The sequence below is a fragment of the Nicotiana sylvestris genome, chromosome 11 (genome assembly GCF_000393655.2).
Source record: "Nicotiana sylvestris chromosome 11, ASM39365v2, whole genome shotgun sequence".
Lineage (NCBI taxonomy): Eukaryota > Viridiplantae > Streptophyta > Magnoliopsida > Solanales > Solanaceae > Nicotiana > Nicotiana sylvestris.
The window spans coordinates 128,885,796-128,900,095 of NC_091067.1; the positions used below are offsets into that span (position 1 = coordinate 128,885,796).

Below are 14,300 nucleotides of genomic sequence, written 5' to 3' on the forward strand. Positions count from 1 at the left end.
ATGTTTTGATGTTGTTTTGAGCGTTCTGAAGGCCGTAACAATTTTGAATGATGATATGAGTTATGTTGGCATGTTTGGTTGAGGTCCCGAGGGCCTCGGATATGTTTCAGGCAGTTAACGGATCAATTTTTGGACTTTGGACTTGACAGATATTCTGGTATTTTGTTGCAGAGAAATCCTTCTTCGCGTTCGCGAAGGGTTAATGAGAGGGGCAATCAAGTTGTTCTTCGTGTTAGCAATATAGGTTCCGCATATGCATAGAGTCTACTATCATGTGGAGTTCAGGTAATTAGGCCTACGCGTTCGCAATTGGTGTTTCGCGTTTGCATAGGGTCGAGCTGTGTGGTCATCGTGTTCGCGGGTAGGCCCTCGCGTTCGCGAATGAGAGAATTTTGGTTAGCGAAGCTTTGTGCTTCGCGAACCGGAGGGTGCTGCCGCGTTCACGATGAAGAAAATATCTGGGCAGACAGTTTATATTTAAAAATCGAGGGTTTAAGTCCAATATCACAAAAGCCATTGGAGAGCTCGGGAGAAGGTAAAATTTGAGGAGATTTTTAGTGGAGCAATTGGGGTAAGTATTCTTCATTCATATTTGGTTTAATTCCATGATTTAGTCTTGAATTTCATCATTTAATTTGAGAAATTAGAGTGAAAATTAGAGGAAAATGGGAGAAAAGTTTGAGAATTCTTTTGGGGATTTGATGTCAGATTTTGATGATTTTGGTATATATAGACTCGTGAGAGGATAAGGATTCTATTTGATGTAATTTTTATCGGATTCCGAGATGTGGGCCCGGGGGTCGGGTTTGGCCAATTTCGGGATTTTTGATGTAAATTGATTATTTTCGAGTGGGATTTGTTCCCTTGGCATATTAAGATGGTATAAATCTATTTTTGGATAGATTTGGAGCATTCAGAGGCCGAGTCGAGAGGCAAAGGTATCACGGCTAGAGTTTGGACCGGGTTGAGGTAAGTAATGATTATAAATGTCGTCCTGAGGGTATGAAACCCCGAATTTCACATCATTATGCTACTTTGAGGTGACGCACACGCTAGATGATGAGCGTGGGCCGTGCACCATTGGAGATTGTGACTTAGTCCGTCCCGTATAACTATTAAACTGCGTATTTGACTAAAAATTGTTTGCTATCATCATGTTTTGGGCTAAATGCCATATTTGGGCGTCGTGCTAATTGTTTTGGACCCTTAGGGGATATTTACTACTATTCCTCACTATTTTGACTTCATATTTGTACTCAGTCATGCTGTATTCTACTGTTTTCATAACTCGGCCATATTTACTCTGCTTTGATATTTTAAATGATATTTTGGGTTGAGCATCATGTTTTACTGTTGCCCGAGTGGCTTGAGAGATTTCTGACTGAGTGAGGCCGAGGGCCTGTGTTATGAGGATACTATGGGATCGGGTCGCGCGCCGCAGCAGTGTTGTACTGATTCATGATTATGAGGTCGAGGGCCTGATTTGTTACGCTATGAGGTGGCTTTTTATAAGGCCGAGTGCCTGTTTGATTATGCCACGAGATGGCTTGATATTGCGCTTGGGCTGTAAGGAGCCCCTCCCGGAGTCTGCACACCCCCAGTGAACGCGGGTACCTAGTATGAGTGATATGATGGAGCCCGAGGGGCTGTTGTTGTTTTATTTTGTTGCCCGGTGGGTTGTTCTTGATCCATGTTTTGCTCTAGAGGCGGTTCTTGATTCATGTTATGCCCGAGGGGCTGATTACGAGTGATGCTGGTTCTGTTGATATTATGCCCGGGGGCGATTTATGGTACATGTTTTGCCCGAGGGGCTGTCTACATTTTCTATCATTTTCACTCACTGTTTTATCACTCGTTTAAAACTATTGAAAGTTGTTTTCAAAGGTTTTTACTGAAACTGAGCTTGATTTACAAAGTCAATAATTTCTGTACTGTTTTGGAAATGTCCTGCATTTGTTGTAGCGTGTTGACGTGGCTTACGTGTTTTCTTACTGCTCAACTTTCATTTACTTTTATTACTTACTGAGTTGGCGTACTCACATTACTCCTTGCACCTTGTGTGCAGATTCAGGTATTTCTGAACCCGGTAGCAGATGTTGATTGCTCAGTGGCAGAGTCATTGGAGTTAGCAAGGAAGTTGCCCGACTTTCGTAGCCCTGCTTTTCTCCCTCTTATATTCCTTAGATTGTTTTAGTATATTTTCAGACCTTAGTAGTTGCTCGTGACTTGTGACACCCCGATGTCGGGCTTGTGTATTTATTCCGCGTTGTTCAATTAGACTTACATTATGAGATATTTGGATTAAATAAAAGCTTAAAAATGATTTATATTGATTAATGGTTAATTTGGGAGTTATGTTGGTTGTTTCACGATAGGCGCCATCACGACCGGGTCGGTTTTAGGGTCATGACAAGGGGTTGTGATCTTCTTTGTTGAAGTGCTAGGACAAACTAATGCTTAGCTTGATAATTTCTTCTCTTTAGTTATATGTACTGACTTCAAATGGATCAAAGTAATGGATTAATATGATTGTTCCTTATAATATTGTTTGTGTTTTTTCCATTTATTATTGTTATATTTATTTATTTTAAGAAGACTATTGATTTAAAAATAGCCAATTAAAATTGAGAAATCATTTAACAATATATTTAGTGCAGAAGTCCCCCTATTTTTTTCTATCATTTTACATCCAAGAACAAGATTAGGAACATTATTTTTTTAAAAAAGTTTAAAATCGACATTAATTTGTTCATAGAGAAGTGGAAAAATCAACACGAAAATCAAAAATTATATTTATCAATATAAAATTTTGGAGACAGATCCGTTATTAATTAGAATTCAACCACCAAGCTTAAGGTTAAGACTATGAGATAAAACCTATGAAGTGCATTGCCACTATATGGCAGAAATTTAAAAAAAAATTAAAAAAAAAAATCCAAAATCTTTGAAGTGCACTGCCACTATATGGCAGAAGTTAAAAAAATATAATAAAATTCCAAAATCTGTATAGGCGGATGGATAAAGACACACATCTATAATTAATTGTAGTCATGGAGGAGAGTAATGGTTGCATGGAGGAGTGTAATGGTGCATAGAGGAGTGAAATTGACTACTGGAAAGTAGGGCGGGGCATATATCGGGTATAACCGATAAACCGAACCGATAAAATGCTATTGGGTTATCGGTATCGGGTTATTGAGTAAATAGTTCGATAACGGTTTAATTTTATTTGACTAATGGGTTACCGGTTCAGGTCTCGATTTGCCCAATTTTATTAACGGTTTAGCCGATAGCCTAATAAGCTTTATCAAAATTATAATTTTACCTTCTAAGTATATAAAACTACCTTATAGCTTTATTCTCTCAATTCTCTCGGTAGTTACTCTTCATCTTCTGACCTTAATCCTTAGAGTAAGTTTTAAACTTTTCTGAATTTCTCATTTTAATTTTTCAATTAAGATTTTTAGTTTTAAACTTTAGAGAATTAACTGTTCAGATTTTTAGTTTTTCTATTTGTTTCTTTTGTTGTACTGATTCTTTAGTATTTACAAGATTAAGATTTTATTATTTTTCTATGAATTATGTCCACCCCCAGTGAGATAGTTAGTAAGATTAGATTGTTATATGTCTTATTCCTTACTCCTATTAAGTTATAACTTTGTAAATGAATGAGATTTTCAAATGCAAAGAAAGTTTTATTTTCTAAGTTGAAATTTAATCCCTCTTCTCTTAAGAGAAAAAATTCAATTCCTTTCTCTTAATAGTATGGTCACGATTTCTATAATAAAATTTTGGATAGTTTTTATTCTTATCGGATAAACCGATAACCGAATCGATAAGGATTAATAAACTAATTGATACCCGATAACTGATATCTTATCGGTTCGGTTATCGGTTTAGTATATTTATAAACCGATAACCGATATGAAAAACTGATAAATTCACAACCGAACTGAACCAACCGATGCCCACCTCTACTGGAAAGTGTAATGGTTGCATGAAGGAGTGGAAAGGGCTACTGGGAAGTGTAATAGATGCATGGAGGAGTGGAAGGGGCTGCTAGGATGTGTAATATCCGCATGGAGGAGCGGATATGGCTACTGAAAAGTGTAATGGTTGCATAGGGTCTCTATAAAGAGACTTTAAGTCCTACTGGGAAGTGGACCAGCTTATAAGCTTAGCCAAGCACCCTCTTAGTTACCAAGCTTTTTCACCGCTTAAGCCTAAATGGACACTAGTTATTTAGTAACATTAGTCACAATATTTTTTTAGTATACTATGCGTATATTTTAGTTTATTTCGTTTAATTGGTATAGTATATGTATATGAGTATAAATTACTTTATGAAAAATAGTGTAGGATGCATGTGTAAATGTGAAAGAAGCATGGGGAAGGTAAGACAATTAAACTAATGAGAGAGAATTGGAGGGAAAAAATAAATCTGCTAAAGGGTATATCTGGAAAACAAAAATACTTAAATATTCATTATGCCCTCAAAAGCGGTGCAAAGTTATCATAATACCCCATTTTGGACATTTGGGCCATTCTTAGTTTGTCGGGTCCACATATATTTTCCGTAAATTAAAATAATTCTAGTTCAACGACAACTTAAGACTTAAAGAGCACCCATTCAACACGAGTAAACTGACAAAATGGAGAATTTCAGGAGAAGGATAATTCCAAGGAATCCGAAACAAGTCGTCGGGTCACGCGAATCAGACAAAAAAACATCTCGTGATCATTTATTAACTCGAGAAAATTATAGCCGTATTCATTACTACAAACAACAACCTCGCCATTATTAGAAAACCCCCTTCTCTTTTCTGTTTTCACACTTCACATTTCATTTCTATGGAGAAGAATTTTGTAAAACTATTTCTGGTGCTAATATTTCTCAGCTCATTGCAACTGCTTCAAGCTTCTGGAGAAAAAAATCCACAACAGAAGTTGAGATTTGATAGCAAAAATGGGGAATTTAGGATACTGCAGGTGGCGGATATGCATTACGGAAATGGAAAATCGACGCCGTGTGAGGATGTGCTGCCGCAGCAGATGTCTTCCTGTTCCGATCTTAATACCACTGCTTTCATTCTCCGTATGATTCATGCCGAGAAACCTCATCTCATCGTTTTCACCGGTAATACTAATACTCTCTCTCTCTCTCTTTCTACACATTTGGCTTTGTATTCATACGTGAACAGACTTAAAATATGGACAAGTAAACCTGATCCGTTCTATATCGGACAATTTTATGTGATGTTGTTTGACTGAGACAGAGTTTAAGAGGGAGAAACTTATGAAACTTGTAGTCTAAAACAAGCCATCTATATTTGTATATTTGTGTGGCTATAAATCATCTCATTTGGGCTAAATTGAAAAGTTTAAAGTTAAATTATTTCTAAATATAGAAAGCTATCATTATTTTTGGGACAGACTGAAAAGGAAAGTGCATCACATATGTTGGGATGGAAGTAGTATTAATATTGCTCGATGAATAGGAATGAGGATGAAATTTTACACTTCTCTGGCATTTGCTATTATGTGAGTTTGTTTAAGCTTGTGAATTCCTGGGCTAAATGCATTAATTTATTAACTATTTGTTGCAAGCGGGGGATTAAAGTGCATTCGAGCTGTTGCGTAGTAAATGGTGAATCAAATTTGGAATCAGAACTCAATGCTATAGCCTTTTGCTATAGCGTGTTACCACTACAACTGTTTTAGTTTATTAATCAATGCTATTAAATTGAGTTACCTACAATTACCTTTTAAGTGACCTGACTGTGTAAGATACTGTCAGTGCACATAAGTTAAATCCTAAACAAATCTCACGTTTGAGATCACTTATTGAGCCACTAACATTACCTTATGTATAGAACAATCATTTTCTACAGCAGTCATTTCAAATTCTTGCTGAAATCCAAGGACTTAAAAAAGTCATCTTTTGCTGGTTGTTTCAATACTCATCCTAAGAGCCAAATCATGACCAATGGATATAAACTTACCTGATGCAGGGGACAACATTTTCGGATATGATGCAACGGACGCTGCAAAATCCATGGATACTGCCTTTGCTCCTGCAATTTCTTCAAACATACCATGGGCTGCTATACTAGGAAATCATGACCAAGAATCTACACTTTCGAGGGAAGGCGTAATGAAACATATTGTTGGCATGAAAAATACCTTATCTCAGCTGAATCCTCGTGAATTTCCAGATATTGATGGTTTTGGAAATTATAACCTGGAAGTCCATGGGACTGAGGGTTCCGAGCTGGCTAATAAATCCGTTCTCAATCTATATTTCCTTGACAGTGGAGACTACTCTACTGTCCCATCCAGGATCCCTGGTTATGGTTGGATTAAACCTTCTCAACAGCTTTGGTTTCAACGCACATCTAAGAAGCTTAAGGTACCAGAACTTGTGCTGCCAAAATGTCTGAAGCCTTTAGTTCTGTGCTGTTATAGTGATCACTATTAGGCACTGTAGCTCGGACTTGTGAGCAGCAAAACTAATTCAACTAACCTTTCAAATGCAGAAAACTTACATGTACAATTCAAGTGCTAAGAAGGCTCCTGCTCCAGGCCTTGCCTACTTTCATATTCCGCTGCCTGAATATGCAAGCTTTGACTCATCAAACTTCACAGGGGTTAGACAAGAAGGCATAAGCTCTGCTTCAATAAATTCAGGCTTCTTCACCACTATGGTGGAAGCTGGTGATGTAAAGGCCGTATTCACTGGCCATGATCACATAAATGATTTTTGTGGAAAGTTGATGGACATAAATCTTTGCTATGCTGGAGGCTTTGGATATCATGCGTATGGGAAGGACGGATGGTCGAGGAGGGCAAGGATGGTAGCAGTATCTTTGGAGAAAACAGGGAAAGGAGGATGGGGAGCTGTCAAATCTATTAAAACATGGAAGCGACTTGATGATGAACATCTTACTATCATCGATAGTCAGGTGCTTTGGAGCAAGAGCTCTGCTGGTAAGGTTCTGAGAGGGTAATTTCTTATCTCAGGATTTGGGCTGTCCCAAGTTATTATAATTTCCAATGGTACTTTTCAGTTAATTTAGTTGGATTAATACATGTGAAATTGTTTGGTGTTGGTGTTCAGTGAGAGTGTGCTGATTATCTATTGCTCTTTCATCAACTACATACCAACTTCACAATGAGCTTTAGATTTTTTAGCATGTTGCATGGAGCAGTGAAGAAATTGAGTTCAATAGACATCGAATATGCTCCTATAACCATCTGTACATCACTATTAAGACTGGCTGTGTATAATGAAAAATGTTAGCTAGCTAGGCTAGCCCGCAATGGCTTTCTCTGATAGGGGCTTGCTTTTTTAAGCTCTGCCAACAATGAAAGTAACTAAGTATCTGCGTATGCTCGTATCTGTACTTCATTTTCCGAACTGATACATAGAGATGTTACCACTGTGAATGGTGTATCTGCATCAGCATGAATGGTGTATTCAATTTTCCTTGGAAAAGCTTCTTGTTTTAGAATGAGTTGCTCTTATGGTGCCTATTATCTACCTTATCTATCTAAAATACATAGAAATCCTTATTGGATTTTAACGTTTTTCAAAATGAGTTCAAAATATAGAAACTGTTAGATACATTGACATTAACCCAAAAGTTGAGTACACTATTGGAGAATACCGAGGCCCCTAATTTGCAAACATGAGTTGTTTATATACCAGAAAATTATAAGCAAGCCCAGCTTTAGTTCCTCAAAATCAAGTGGTCAAACTTTTCCATTCTTTCATCATGAGGACTGTTAAGCTTCTAGGTTGTGTATGAGCCGAAGTATCTATACATCTTAATACGTTTAGGGGTTGTTTAGTTTGCGAACTTGTTATGCAGGGTTTATAATGCAGAAATTGCTTATGCGGTGGATAATAATGTAGCGATTGTTACCAGGTGAAGAATAATATAGGGATTGCTATGTGGAGCAAGGCTTTTTGGACTTTAGTTACCCTTTTGCATGTATTGCTAATACACGTATTGTTATTCCACATCTAGCACACAGAAAAATATATATAGAATTCCGCATAACTTATGTGTGTATTAACTATGGCGGATTTCAATAACGCCAATGAAATGCTGCATTAAGTTATGCGGCGCTTATTTTTCTTGTATGACCAAATTTTTATGTTGTGTTGGATAGTGGAAAAGATATGTCAAGTGTGAAGAGATTTCAAATCACAGAGCTCTGTTATAGTGTATAATCATCTCAAAAAGTATTAAGTTTCTTCTTCATGTATTCTTCTCTTGTTTCCCTTCCCTTCATGTTTCAGTGTTTCTAATATCTCTGGCTCCCCTAGCACTAGTTACTACCTTAGTCAGGTAATCTTGCATGCATGTGATCTCACGAAACCGTTCTCTTTTTCTATTGTGTTTGGTTTTTCTTTGAACAGGTACTCGTAGAAAAAAGCCTATTGGCCACCAGTAAGAAGAGTCTTACTACTGAAGCATGAGCAAAAATTGTTAGCAGAGGCTTCTTCAATTCATATCTATTGGAAAGGTTGTACCTGTTGTCAGGGTTATTTACTCAGGTCAAAAGTTCCTTAATGTGTAATGTTTAAAGGTAATGTAGGAGCAATATATGCAGGTCACATTCAGAGAAGAAAAATAGGGACCAAATGATGTATTGAAGAAAGATTAATATAGTTTGCATTTCAAAGAGATGTACTAAAAGACATGAACTATTTTGTAGGACTTGCGTCCAAATATAAAGACGTTATGCATTTCCATTGATACGATTATTCTATTTAAGAAATATGGTACCTGAGGGTTGTCAAATATGTAATTCTCAGTTTTTTGGTAAGCAAATCTCAGTTACTACTTCCTTTGTTGGTTGGGATTTAGCTTCCCATTTGTTATTTCCCAAAGAAGAGGAAATAATAGTAAGTATGAAAGGGGAGACTAGGAAAATGAAGTTAGTTTAACAGTACATATTTGTTTCCAAATTCTCTTAATATTATGGTACATTTCATTTCATGAACCTCTACCAAAATATACTATATAATGCTTGTTCAGAATTACATCATTAACTTTAAACTGACTCAAAAAGTATCACTAAGATAACTTTTTTTCACAAGGAATAAACCTTCATATCAGCACCCTTAAAATTAACCATCGTAGTGTTCAAGGTCGCATACAACTTTCGTGATGGTGAAAACCGAGACTAAAACCTAATTAACAAATTACTGTAGGAAATAGTCCATAAAAGCGCCCCCCCCCCCCCCCCTTTCCCCAAAGAAAATACTAAATTAAAAGAGCAAAATTTTCATTGTGAACTTCATCCTCAGAGAGTTGATATTCTTCTTTTGCATAGTTCGCATCCAAAAACCTTGAAATTTCAACAAAAAGATCCCACCATGTCATAAGAAAAATCTCCGTCGACTTGTATCCATTTCCGGCTGAAATAGAACAAGCTGGATTAGAGAATTTATTGCTAACGATAAACTATAAGAATTCATTACAGGTACTGAAAAGCAGAAGGTCCAGTTAAAAAAGTTTATATAAACTGCACATGATTTCTTCGACATGGATTACCTTGTGAACCCATTCATATTCCCCACCCTGAGTATCAAAAGTACCATGCTGGAGACTGATTAACTTGAGGGTAAATCGAGGACCACATTCCTGTAAATCGTAAATCGCCAAATCAATGTCAGGCTATATATCCATTGCTGGAAGAAGGTATGGAAGAAAATAAAAGCAGGTGAAAACATAAGGAACACAATCAAAACTATATTCATTCATCCAAAATGTTCCCTCTCGCAGATAGAAGGACAAAACAAAGACCAAATAAGAGATGATATCAGTTCACACCCTCCCCTCAGGCCCAAAGGAAAGGAAAAGATAAGATTAGAACTTGGGACTCCATTTGTAGCTAATCGCCAAGCTATTTCACGGATTCTTTGGTTCAATTAATATTTCCTAGTTAACTAGATACAACAGGATTGAATCTCTTCCGTTCATTCGGACAGCGACTAGAAATCCTTGTTGTTAAATTTAGGCTTGAATTGTATGGCATATAGGTCTTTAGCTGTACAAACTATGAACATAAATACTCATGCAGTTTTATGTCAATGCAAAATTCTTTTCAGAGATATTAAACACCTGCTCTGTTGGCTTCTTTCCATTAAGTTCTTCCCTTTAGAGCAGAAATTTTCTCAGAGTTTCCAGAAAGACAAATTCTACCTACGCTTGTTTAACTACAGCAGAAATCCATGAGAGTAGTACAAGAAAAGATATTTGTTCCTTTCCAATCCAACATCAAAGATTTGTCATCCTTTATCCAGAACGGACCCATCAGATGTGACCAGCCTCCATTCAAGGTTGAAAAGAGTCCTAAGGTATTTAAAATAACACTGAATTCCTAAAACCAACGCAGTAGAAACAGAACCACCAACCTGCAGACGGGCAATTGTCCTTTCCTGTGGGTTCTTCGCATCCTTGCTTTTCTTACCTTTTGATTCTGTCTGTTTGCCCTCTTTGGTTTCAAAAATGTAGCTTCGCAAAAGGGAATAAGTTTATTGGCAAAACATGTTAGCACGAGTCTTACTGTTCAAATTAAGAAACTGAAGAATATCGCAGTATCAACACAAGAGTAATGAGGGCATACCGGTGATGGCGAAAGAATATGAAATCACGTTGGTTGTGAAAGGTCACAACTCGACGGCCACGAAATTCAGGGTCTTGTGGGAAAAGTGACTGTATCATCCTAAATGAACATAATCAACAGACACATACATTAGCCTAGGTAATCGTATATACCTAAAGTTTCTCAGAGCATTTTCATCTTATTTCTATCTATTCACCAGTAAAATTTATCAAAACTATATCAATTTTTGACATATATTGATACTCCGTCTCACAAATATGAGGATTATAAATAATCCTGGAAAATCATAGAGACTCTACCTCCCAACTCGATGCCCCAAACGCGTCGTGAAATTGGTCAAAACTAGCTCAGGCTTGTGACTTGTTGGCTTTCCATGATTCTGCAAGCAATATAGGAGTGGTTAGTCGTACATCTACTAGCTATACATTCTGCTTCAAATTAACCCCATTCATTGACTAATTCAACGTGACAAGAGGGGTTGCTCTGATGGTAAGCAACCTCCACTTCCAACCAAGAGGTTGTGAGTTCGAGTCTTCCCAAGAGCAAGGTGGGAAGTTCTTAGAGGGAAGGATGTTGAGGGTCTTATTTGGAAACAGCCTCTCTACCCTAGGGTAGGGGTAAGGTCTGGTACACACTACCCTCCTCAGACCCCACTAAGTGGGATTATACTGGGTTGTTGTATTGACTAATTCAACATACTCACTTGCAACATTTCATGCTAAAGTTATATTTAGATTCACACAAACCTCAACACTAGAATCATTGTGAGAAGGATTTTCTTAGTGACAGTTCACTTACAAAAAATTATGCCTCATTCCCAAGAAAAAATAGAAGGGATCTTACTATACATATACAAACAATGAATGACCTAGATGTAGCTACAAACTAAGAAAAGAAACCTCAATGACAGGAAACAGAAAAGAATGCACCCTACTTTCACATTCTCATGTGGGATCCTTCTAGCAGAAATCCGCAATAAACTAGTACCACTTTTGATAAAGTGAGCAAGTCCTAAATAATTCCTCTAAGAGAAGGGGAGGGCTCGGCATGAAAGATCTGTGTGTATAAGATAAAGCTTGTAAGTGGATGTGCAGATTTAGGACAGAGAAAGACAGACGAACCATGGAAGGAATAACCACGGAGAAAAATGGATTCATGGAGGTGGTTTGGAGGACTAAAAATCCACATGAAAATCAGACACAACATTGTCTATTTGAAAATGTTAGTGATTTCTAAGAGGCCAGATAACTCCATATCTTGATTTAATTCAAACAACTCAGTTGATGCAAAATACCAATTATGGACTAGTATCGTAGAGACCAGCTCACACTTGCCCGGTTCTGTTGTGTGAATCTAATAAAATTGTAACCTGTAGTGCAAAGTAGAACTATACTAGCAGCATTTAGATCAAAGTATAAGTTTGTTAGCGACCCAACTTTCCTATTCTTTTCCTCCATTTTTAGGAAAGGTGGGGGAGAAAGGATCTGTTTAGAAGGAGAACTACCAAACCTTGATATCCTTCCGTAGCATGAGCTTTGAAAGCTTAAAATGAGCAGTAGGTCCATCAGGTAAGCCAATAATGAGAAGAGCATCTAAAGAAAGAATATTAACAAATGGATCAGATTGCTGGTATAGATCACAAGCTGGCAATCCAGACTGACAAAGGCACAGGTACAATCTATAGCTACTTAAAGGAATCAAAAGCAATGTGGTTGAGAGAATGACCTGGTTCACGGCGATTAGTGTGGACTACAATAATAGATGAAAATTCCTTCTCATTTGCATATTGGACAATCTGCAATAAGTTAGAGAAGCAATGAAAATCTTAAACTAGCACAGTGGAACAACTTCTTTGCTTTGAATAATATGAGGGTGTCAATATGACAATATCACCAAGCAAGACAAAGAACGGAAAGAGAAAAGAAAAAGGCAAGTAAAAACCTTTTTCAAGTCATATGTCCCTCGTTTGTAGTAATGAGCATTTGGAATCACAGAAATAAGATCAGAAATAAATGCTGGTCCTCGCTGCAAAATGGAATGGCCAATTATGTGTTGAATTAAGTTCAAAACCAAATCAACTATAAAAAGCAATAGGGAAACACAAAATACAGGCTTACTGTAGAGTTGTAACGGGATGTAGTAATCAATATTTTCGGATCACGCTCCTTCCTCAGAATTGCACTAAATTCATCAACATCATTGCCAGCAAATAGCTTCAAACCAAATCATAGGACACACCAAAATATTTAATGGGCAAACTTCAAATGGATAAAACTACATCTTTTGCTCTGGTTAATTTACAAAATAAAACAAGCATAAGGGAAAACCTCTTCATCATCAGGTCTACAGATAGTCTCATCCAACTCCCTTGTATTCTCAATCGTACGAGGTACCATCTTCGGTGGAGGCTGTTCACAAAAATAACATCAACCCATTATTTAGTTAGCATTGAAAAAACCCCAAAATGCTCAACCGACTATCCAGAATCCAAAAAAAATACTAAGAACAGGATATTGGAAATTTAGGCAGCTTGTTCAGAAAAATATCATCTACCCATTAGTTAATTTTAGCATTAAGAAATAAACCCAGAATGCTTAAACGGAAAATCAAAATTCAAAACAAAAACATTAAACCCTAAGAAACGGATATTGGAAATTTAGGCAGTCCGATCACAGAAATTTCATCTACCCATTAATTAATTATCATCAAGAAACAAACCAACATGTTCAACCCCACAATCAAGAGTCAAAACATTAAACCCTAAAGTTCAAATCTTTTTGAAATTTATACGGCCTACTCATAAAAATAACATCGACCCATTAATCAATTAGCATAAAGAAACAACCCCAAAATGTTCATTCATGCATTCAACAGTAAAAACACCAAAACCCTAAACCCAAAAACAGTAAAAATTGTAACTTTCAGCAAATTTTTACCTCCTCGCCTAGCTCAAGAGCTTTTTTCTCAGCAGCTTCGCGAGCTTTAGCTTTCTTCCGCTTATCAAGCTTCTTCTGATGCTTGAGCTTAGCATGTACAGCTGATCTTTTCTCCTTGTTTTTAATCATTGAAGGACGCATGCTTTCTCTGCCCTCATTATTCTCTTTCATCTTTTTTATGGGTTTTTCTTCTTCGTTTTCCCTCTCCTCGTCTTCGTTATTGCTTCGTTTCCGCCCCATTGAGAGTGTGTAGTGCTAAAGGTTTCTGTGGTTAAGCTTGTGGCGTCGTTAACGGGAGGTTGGAGAGGAGCAAAACGGCGGCTTGTTTTTGGATGGGTAAATAAGGAGTATTGATAGTTTGGCCTCTACTTTTGAGTTTAGTTGTCAATCTTCTCTATAAACTTTAGGCGAAATATATACTTTACCCCTTCAAATTACACTCAAATCCCTGTTATACACCTGTTGACCACAGCTATAATTTACACAACAAACCTTTCAAATATGTGTCAATTACACACTACTTTTGACTAGCCTCTGGGACGTGTGAAACACGATTAATGCGGCGTGTGAAAAGTTATTTTCTGCCTTATCTGACAAATTACAACGGCTAATTACTGGAATTGAGCCCATTTTCTTAACCCTAACGCCCAATTGTTCATCTCCTTCTTATTAAAAGCAACCATTTTAATCTTTTTCATATTAAAAGGAATCAATTTCAGAAAA

At 37.0% G+C, this 14,300-nt stretch overlaps 2 protein-coding genes across 3 annotated transcripts; one reads left to right on the forward strand and one right to left on the reverse strand.

The window, feature by feature from the left end:
• Window positions 1-4,766: 4,766 nt before the first annotated feature.
• LOC104245036 (probable inactive purple acid phosphatase 29) lies at window positions 4,767-8,765 on the forward strand. Of its 2 annotated transcripts, none has more exons than XM_009800594.2 (4): window positions 4,767-5,137; window positions 6,012-6,409; window positions 6,537-7,003; window positions 8,426-8,765. In XM_009800594.2, exons 1-4 carry the CDS (start codon window positions 4,852-4,854, stop codon window positions 8,433-8,435), a joined length of 1,161 nt encoding a protein of 386 aa, XP_009798896.1. In that variant the 5' UTR covers window positions 4,767-4,851; the 3' UTR covers window positions 8,436-8,765. The 2 variants fall into 2 exon arrangements, with proteins under 2 accessions (XP_009798896.1, XP_009798895.1); XM_009800593.2 differs by having other exon boundaries at window positions 6,537-6,987.
• Window positions 8,766-8,965: 200 nt separating this feature from the next.
• Window positions 8,966-13,960, reverse strand: LOC104245037 (uncharacterized). The gene is made up of 11 exons (XM_009800596.2): window positions 13,578-13,960; window positions 12,969-13,049; window positions 12,759-12,854; window positions 12,583-12,666; window positions 12,367-12,436; window positions 12,151-12,233; window positions 10,941-11,020; window positions 10,642-10,740; window positions 10,430-10,529; window positions 9,567-9,656; window positions 8,966-9,430 (listed from the first exon to the last, which is right to left on the reverse strand). Exons 1-11 carry the CDS (start codon window positions 13,815-13,817, stop codon window positions 9,392-9,394), a joined length of 1,062 nt encoding a protein of 353 aa, XP_009798898.1. The 5' UTR covers window positions 13,818-13,960; the 3' UTR covers window positions 8,966-9,391.
• Window positions 13,961-14,300: the final 340 nt, after the last annotated feature.

Excerpts from the sequence above, each read along its gene's own strand:
- LOC104245036 (XM_009800593.2), top strand. The coding sequence starts at position 4,852 with ATGGAGAAGAATTTTGTAAAACTATTTCTGGTGCTAATATTTCTCAGC. Across the intron at positions 6,410-6,536 it reads GCACATCTAAGAAGCTTAAG|AAAACTTACATGTACAATTC; the intron begins GTACCAGAACTT and ends TTTCAAATGCAG. Across the intron at positions 6,988-8,425 it reads TTGGAGCAAGAGCTCTGCTG|GTACTCGTAGAAAAAAGCCT; the intron begins GTAAGGTTCTGA and ends TTCTTTGAACAG.
- LOC104245037 (XM_009800596.2), bottom strand. The coding sequence starts at position 13,817 with ATGGGGCGGAAACGAAGCAATAACGAAGACGAGGAGAGGGAAAACGAA. Across the intron at positions 12,855-12,968 it reads GTAGACCTGATGATGAAGAG|CTATTTGCTGGCAATGATGT; the intron begins GTTTTCCCTTAT and ends TTTGGTTTGAAG. Across the intron at positions 9,657-10,429 it reads GGACAATTGCCCGTCTGCAG|GAATGTGGTCCTCGATTTAC; the intron begins GTTGGTGGTTCT and ends TACGATTTACAG.